Source organism: Primulina eburnea, chromosome 2 (genome assembly GCF_022965805.1).
Source record: "Primulina eburnea isolate SZY01 chromosome 2, ASM2296580v1, whole genome shotgun sequence".
In the NCBI taxonomy this organism is placed as follows: Eukaryota; Viridiplantae; Streptophyta; class Magnoliopsida; order Lamiales; family Gesneriaceae; genus Primulina; species Primulina eburnea.
In genome coordinates this window covers 42,826,689-42,834,345 of record NC_133102.1, presented here as the reverse complement: position 1 = coordinate 42,834,345, position 7,657 = coordinate 42,826,689, and the positions used below count along the sequence as shown (strand labels likewise).

The 7,657-nt window shown below is 36.7% G+C and overlaps 1 protein-coding gene across 1 annotated transcript; it reads left to right on the top strand.

Moving 5' to 3' along the window:
* Positions 1-1,143: 1,143 nt before the first annotated feature.
* LOC140823366 (serine/threonine-protein phosphatase PP1 isozyme 9-like) lies at positions 1,144-3,982 on the top strand. Its single transcript, XM_073184665.1, has 4 exons — positions 1,144-1,476; positions 2,611-3,170; positions 3,235-3,414; positions 3,494-3,982. The coding sequence occupies exons 1-4, from the start codon at positions 1,287-1,289 to the stop codon at positions 3,515-3,517; spliced, it is 954 nt and encodes a 317-aa protein (XP_073040766.1). The 5' UTR covers positions 1,144-1,286; the 3' UTR covers positions 3,518-3,982.
* Positions 3,983-7,657: the final 3,675 nt, after the last annotated feature.

The window sequence follows — 7,657 nt, the reverse complement described above, 5'->3', positions numbered from 1 at the left end:
GTCGTAGAAAAAATATATTATAGATGCATGTACTCGGTTAGAAGACCAATTCTTGCCCGGATAAGAATTCCGAACTATTTGTACGTCCGGCTGTCAGAGTTGGTGGAGTAGATAAGAGATTGACCAATATTCAGAAGTTTAATTTCTCTATAAATTCCTTTGTAGACGAGCTTGTCACACAAGACTTACCTAATATAGTTTATCTGACTAACGTGATTTACCAAGTTGTAATCTGATTGATGATAACATTAAAAAAAATGACAAAAAATTATGTAAAATCATATAAGTAATTTATCATTTTTATCTGTTTCAAGTAGTTCTAGATTAATATTTCTGCATTATTTCTAGATTAATATTTCTGCATTATTTTAACTTCGAACTTATCATAATCACCGTTTTAAGCTTGAATATTTAAAACAATTAGTTATGTGTTATTAAAATTCAACTCATTGAATCTAACTAACAATTTTGATAGATTAAGAACAACATGTTTTGATTTTTAGAGCTAAACTAGTTTACTCATTTGTCTAACAAAATAATATATTTATAGAAGTACAAAAATTGTACTAGGGTTCATGTGTTGATTTCATTAAGAATAGCACAAGTGTTTTATTATTATTATTATTATTATGATTATTATTATTATTTACAATAGGGATGTTTCTTCCACCATCATCTACCCAAGATGTTTTTTGTATTTGCAGGAAAACTGTAAATTTAGTCATCATTTTGTTTTGATATATAATCTTGTAACTTGTTAAAGATTCGCTCAATAACTTGAATTTGTTTTTGTTTTAGTTTTTTTTTTCCCGAAATCACAAAGTTTACGGAATATTGATTACTTGACATGATGCACTTCTGCGAGCCTCGTTTGACAAAAATGACTAAAATTAAATTTTCATTTTCAATAATATTGAAAGATATATCTTATACTTTTAATATCTATTATTCTATATTATATCTAAAAAAACCAGACCCATATAATAACCATGTTCCACATAAATACCATTATTTTTTAAAACAAAATTAATAAAATCAAAAAATTTAATTAATATAAATTAAATAACTGTCTCAAAAAATTCATTATATTTCATTTTGCATGAAAATTACTCCTAAATTTTTATTTTATATTATGCATAAATTTATTGCACGTTTGCTGACACTGACGAAGAAAGCGACGAGGATCTCCACCACACCAGGATAAAGAAATTTCCGAACAAGGAAAACGAAGCCCATCAATTCTCCCTGAATTAGAGTATTATCTGATCCAATTCGAGAGAAAAAGGATGATGACAATGGAGGGAATGATGGATGGTGGGGTGTTGGACGATATCATCCGACGTTTGTTGGAAGGGAAGGGCGGGAAACAGGTCCAACTTTCGGAGACGGAGATCCGCCAATTATGCATCAACGCCCGCCAAATCTTCCTCTCCCAGCCCACTCTACTCAAGCTCCGCGCTCCTGTCAGGATTGGCGGTATGTGTTGATTGATCATGATCGTGTTTTTTTTTTTCTAAATTATTGACGTTATCTATCTGGAGAAGCAATCCGATTTCTATTTGCTTTTTGAAGATTTTAATATGGCATTCGAAACGACTGATGTTTTAGGTTGATTGAAGAGAAATTATGTCCGAAGTTGTTGCTTTCTTTTGGTAATTCGGGTGAGCAAAGATTGAGCAAATGTCTGGACAATTCAAACCTGTATTGGCTGTTGTTGAAAAATATGTTCTTGTATGCAGTTATTTGGATGAGAATATATTTCTACAGGTTTTTTTTTAAATAGATTTTTGAAATCTGAATTAATCCTAGCTAGTTTATTTTTTATATATAGTCATGCACCTGGTGACTGAATCAGAGGCAAGCTAGTTTGTAACTGATGTTTGAATGGCTAAAATCGAGATCATGAAGATCATCTTCCTTCACCTAATATTTTTCTTTTAAAAAAATATGCACAAGGACCTCGCTTTCGTCCGAATTCCATGCCCTTCTATGTTGGTGTTGTGGAGCAACCTGGGGAATGCGATCAAAACGTGGTGTTTGGATTTTTACATATTAAAATTTTGAGTTTATATATTGCAAATGTGGTGTTTGGACTTCTACATATTTAAACATTTGAGTTTATATATTACCATCAATTACATCTGTTCAGTCCCGCTGTTGATACGATGGAAGAGTAACATCATAAATAAGGCGTTTCTTCGACGATGTCAACAGTTTTTCAATTATTTTGATGGAACTTCTATGCTATTAGTTTTTTTATACAAAAATTCTTCACTGTTTGTGGAAAGGTGACTGATATCATAAAATCAAGCAGAATTTGATAATGTGCTTGTGGTGATATCTTGGCGATGTAAATAGTAAATGCTCAAAAAATTGTTAGAATGGGAATCTATATACCCTTTAAAAAATCGTGTATGATGACAGTATTTGTTCAGTTCTTCAGTTGCGTTTACTGATAAAGGTTGTATTCTATAGATTATATCTTGAAGAGACGAGCTATGTTGAATGTGCTGGACTCTGTACTCTAATAAGTGATTATTAGCCATTGGTCCACACTTTTAATGCTTCATGTGCTTATGAAGGTGTGTAATTCGAACTTCTTTCTTACAGGTGATGTACATGGACAATATCAAGATCTGTTGAGGCTGTTTGAACAAGGTGGTTATCCCCCTCATGCAAATTACTTATTTTTAGGAGATTACGTTGATCGAGGAAAGCAAAGTTTAGAGACTATATGCTTACTATTGGCTTACAAGATAAGGTATCCGGATAAAATTTTCCTTTTGCGAGGGAATCATGAAGATGCCAAGATCAACCGTATTTATGGATTTTATGACGAATGCAAAAGGAGATTCAATGTTCGATTGTGGAAGATATTCAGCGAGTGCTTTAATTGTTTGCCTGTAGCCGCAGTCATTGATAAAAAGATACTATGCATGCACGGAGGGCTTTCTCCAGTGCTAAAACAGTTGGAACAGATAAAAGAGATTCCAAGGCCCGCTGATATTCCAGACAATGGTCTTCTATGTGATTTGTTGTGGTCTGATCCTGATCCTGGGGTAGTCGGCTGGTCTGAGAGTGATAGAGGTGTTTCGTGCACTTTCGGGCCTGATGTAGTCGCCAAATTTTTGGATGATAATGACTTGGACCTCATTTGCCGTGGTCATCAGGTATGCATTTTTTTCGATTACTCCCTTATCACTTTACTTGGTGAACATGAAATGCATGATACAGGTTGTGGAAGATGGATATGAGTTCTTTGCTAAAAGAAAACTTGTCACGATATTTTCTGCTCCGAACTATGGTGGAGAGTTTGATAACGCTGGTGCCCTCATGAGTGTCGACAAATCGCTGGTTTGTTCTTTTGATATACTAAAACCTGCCGCAAACACGGCGAAGTCACCTCTCAAAAAGGTATACATCACCGTCATTATTTCAGGTTGCCTTTTTGTATTCATGGGTAATTTTCAATCTCTCCTTTCCATTTTGACAGCCACCTAAAATCAGAACCTTGTGATACATTATGAAGTGGAAGAGGAAGTTTGTGGAATTGTACAAGAGGAATGAAAACCATGATACCTCTTGCTTTTCTTTGTTCATACCCTTGTATAGAGAAAGTTGTGCCTCAAGCAGGGCAGGGCAGAATAACTAGACTACCATCCTCAAGTGGAATTTTTTATTTTTATTTTTTCGTATGTAAATTTTATTGTAAGTACATATTTTCGCCCTCTCTTCACTGAAGAGATCGCGCCCCAGCCCTTCTTCGGCCCCTCGAGATGAACTTCCTTGGTCCGGTCCCGTGTTCAACCCTTGTTAAAGCTACGTGGTCTGTGAATCTGTATAAATTGTACAAGATTTGAGGTGTTTGCTTATACTGGGGATCATTTGTGAATCTTGAAAGTTTTCTTTTATATTTGTAAGCATCCTTCAAGGGAGACTATTTTACATTTGCTAAAAGGTATCTGTAATAAAAAGATTCTTCTATCAACTTAATTTTTTTTGGTCTAATAGGCTTTTTGACACCTAGTTTTTTTAGATAAAAATACTTAATCTCCTAAGATTTTTGGATTAAAAATTTTAAGAACTGCTTTTTTAAGTAAAATATATATAGTTGAAATTGTTGTTTATGTTTATAATGTTTTGTAAATTTCTTTTTTTTTTATTGTTTGCTTATTTGGTTGAAATTTTAACTATTATGGATATTAGAATGATATATTATATTTCTTATGTAATCTTAATATATTAATTTCTATCGAAGAGATTTCTTCACATAAGAATTCATAATTTTATATATATTTGACTCTCAAATAAAAAAATCTTACTTCCATCTCTACCCCGAATTTTTTTCTAAAACTTCTTATTTCAAAAGCCTCAAAAACAAGTATTGCATAAATGTCTAAGATATATAAATGAGTTAACAATATTTTTTCATCTAATAAAAAAATTATATATATATATATATATGGTGGAAGTTAAGGCAAGGATAATTGTAAAGTGAAATGGTAATTGATATATTGAGAAGCTTACTGATGCAAATGACTTATCTATGCGGTCACATGTTAACTTGTGTTTTTATATGCATCTCTCATTAATTAAGGTAAAGCATGAGCATTTGTTTGTTGGAAAGCAATAATTATCCTTGTTAGGAGAGTGGTCGAACTATAATGATCGGGTGGTTGTATTGTTTAAATGATTTAATCTGTATATTTATCATCAACTATAATTTTTTGTTTAAAAAAAATAAAGTGATATATGTTCGATCCTACATACGTTTTGGATATGAAAGTGTTAAGAAACTTGACATCGTTATCGAGTTATTCATGCATGAGCGTTGCTCAATGCATATTGAGCTTGCATCTTCTTGATAATCATTCTTGCTCCATGAGTGAAAGAGTGGAAGCAATGATGTGTTTGTGTTTGCACAAAATTTGGTGTTGCGGGCGTGCCAGGTGCGAAGTGCACCGATTTGTGTGAAAATGATAAAAATCTAACTTCTAAAAACAAACGAAAGTGAATTCTAAATTTGACCGTCGGTTCTAATCTCCTAAAACAACTATAACGCCAAAATGAAGAAAACTATTGGAATTTGAGGAATAAACCCCTGACATTGTTTATATTTTCAATAAACTGTAGGAATTTACAAGACATAAAAATATAACAAATAGAGTTGATGAAATCTAAAACGAGAAGACGTAAATTGCTAGAAATATGCTGGAAAGCTTGAAAAACTATTGCTTGAATATTTGAATTTTAGCAGAGAACTTTTGCAAATTTTTGTCTGTAGAGTTGTGTGTGTAGGGTTGTTTCTGTGCTTGCCGATCCCTTTTTCTTCCCCGCGCATGTGCAGTTTCTTTCCACTCCCCCATGAGCCCATGATCTTTCCCACTCATGCCACGATTTCTACCTATCCTCCCACGTTCTTCTTCCTCTTCCGCGCTCAGTGATCAGTTTGAACCGATGGAAATTTGTCCGCCAAGTTTGATGGGCTTGCATAATTAAATTGGGCTTCACTAATTGAATTGGGCTTGTAATTAAATTATTTTTAGCCCAAACAATTTCCCCCCGCAAGCATTGGCCCGTGGGCCAAAATGCTTGTATGCAAATCAATTCCGTTTTGTTTATTTGAGGCGGCCCGCCAGCATTTATCTTGAAGTGGGCTAGCAACTTTGGGCCGAGCCCATTTTCCTTTGGATATCTTCACACCCATTCCTTCTCAAATTCAAATCCCCAATCTTGGCCCTTTCTTTTCTTCCCGCTTCGGCGATTTGTTATTCGCTCCCTGCTGCTCTGAAATTCCTCCCGCTCGTTCTCGTCGCCAACGCCCTTCAATTTTCTCTGCCGCCGCTCAGTCCGCTTGCTCTCATCGTTGTTGTGGAAGACGCCGCTTCGTTCGATTGTTAAACTGAGGCGTTTCTCATTCACGTTCTTCGCCAAATCGCCTTCCGCTGTCAGCAAGGAACCGCGCTGTTATTTAGAATCAATTAGTCTCGCCTCCGCTGTTGTCTCCCCTACACTGTGGTTGCCGAATATTTTACGATGGTGTACGAGTCATCTCCGGTGTGCCCTTCTGAACCAAGCGCTGCGGGTGTGTTCTCTGTCTCGGCCGCCACCTCCATCGTGCCGCCCATCGCGTTCACCGGCCCTGCTGTGGTTTCCGATGGTGTAACAGTGGCTCGAGGCAATCTTCAGGCGCCTCTCCGCAATTCCAGCGCCGCAGGTTCATCTTCTTCGCAAGCCAATGCCTCTGTTACCGCCGCTGCCACATTGCCTGTGGCGTTCGCCGGCTCTAGTCTTGGCCCCAATCCATTTGCCGTCGTCTCTGGGTTATCTACAAGTGTACCTTCGCGTTTTGGCCATACTTCTTCCGCAAGAGCGAGTGCTCTCCTTGGCTCGGATCAGAACTCAACGATGGTCATGGGTATTTCCTCATTCACTTTCTTGAATCATTACTCAGTGTTTCTTGATTCCTTGAGTATTGCTTGTCGTGATGATTGACTTGCCATTCTTTTTAATGCTTTGTGTGATTTTGCATCCGAGAAAACAAATGATGGACAATCGGTTTATCTGTGCAATTGAGTTAACTCTTTCGACGCCGGGTTTCTGAGGGGAATTATGGATTTGATATTGTTAGGCCATTCATTAGCCGTTGCTTTGTAGGTGCGATAAAGTGGCCATTACTTGGCCATGTGCTATACATCAGTAGCCATTGATTTTTCTGAACATTTCTTGTATTTATGCAGTGGTATTTGACTCCAAGCAATCTACTGATTCTGATTCTATCTTGGCTGCTATTCTCATGTGTCTTCTTTTGCTGGTTCATTCTTTTCGTGTACATTGGCATATGTATTCTTAGCAGGTATCATGGATTGGCCATGAGTTGGCCTCAGTTTTCCGGTGTATTTGACACCTAAGCCTTGGTGTCATTTGAGGCTTTTTGCAACACAGGTACTTCTCAACTCTAATGTGCCCTTACGTGCTCTTACGTGTTGCATCCACTCAAGACAACTCCTTTGACCTTTACATTATGCATTGCACTTCAGTCGGATCCCTTTCCCGCATACACGTATTTGCACTTCAGTTGGACCCCTTTCCCGCATACACGTTTACTTACTGTTCTTGCATGCGGTGGCTCCGCTTCTTATCTGTTGATTGTTGGTTTGGTGTTGTGGTTGTTGGGTGATGGGTGTGGTACGAAGATGGATTTGTATGGGGTGTTGTGTATTGGATGTTGGGAAGGAGTTTCTATTCGTTCTTAATTCACTTAACACAACTCATTTTCAATAGCTTCAATCAAAACCATATGTTGGCTTAAAAACTCCTCACTCGAGATTATTCTCTCCCTTCATTGGCTATCGAAACACAATGGATCCAGTATGATAAAAGTGGCCTACTGGCCAACTTTAATCGATCGTTGTCATTTTTGAATCATAACCAACAAATATTTACATTAGTGGCCCTAAGGCCTACTTCAAATAAAATCGTACAACATGAACATGAAGCTAGAACATACAAAAATGGCTGGTCAGCCTATTTTTCTTCCAAAGTCAACTTCTGGGTCCTCTTGGGTTTGCATAACGTCCTTGTTCTCTTCTATTCTTCCTTTATTATTCGCTTTTTAGCTTAACTCCCCGCTCAGTATATTTATTTCCTGCCATAT

What these genes read in the sequence shown, in the direction of transcription:
- LOC140823366 (XM_073184665.1), top strand. Translation starts at nt 1,287, where the DNA reads ATGATGACAATGGAGGGAATGATGGATGGTGGGGTGTTGGACGATATC. An exon ending in CGCTCCTGTCAGGATTGGCG is followed by an intron (nt 1,477 to 2,610) that starts GTATGTGTTGAT and finishes TCTTTCTTACAG; the next exon opens with GTGATGTACATGGACAATAT. An exon ending in TCATTTGCCGTGGTCATCAG is followed by an intron (nt 3,171 to 3,234) that starts GTATGCATTTTT and finishes TGCATGATACAG; the next exon opens with GTTGTGGAAGATGGATATGA.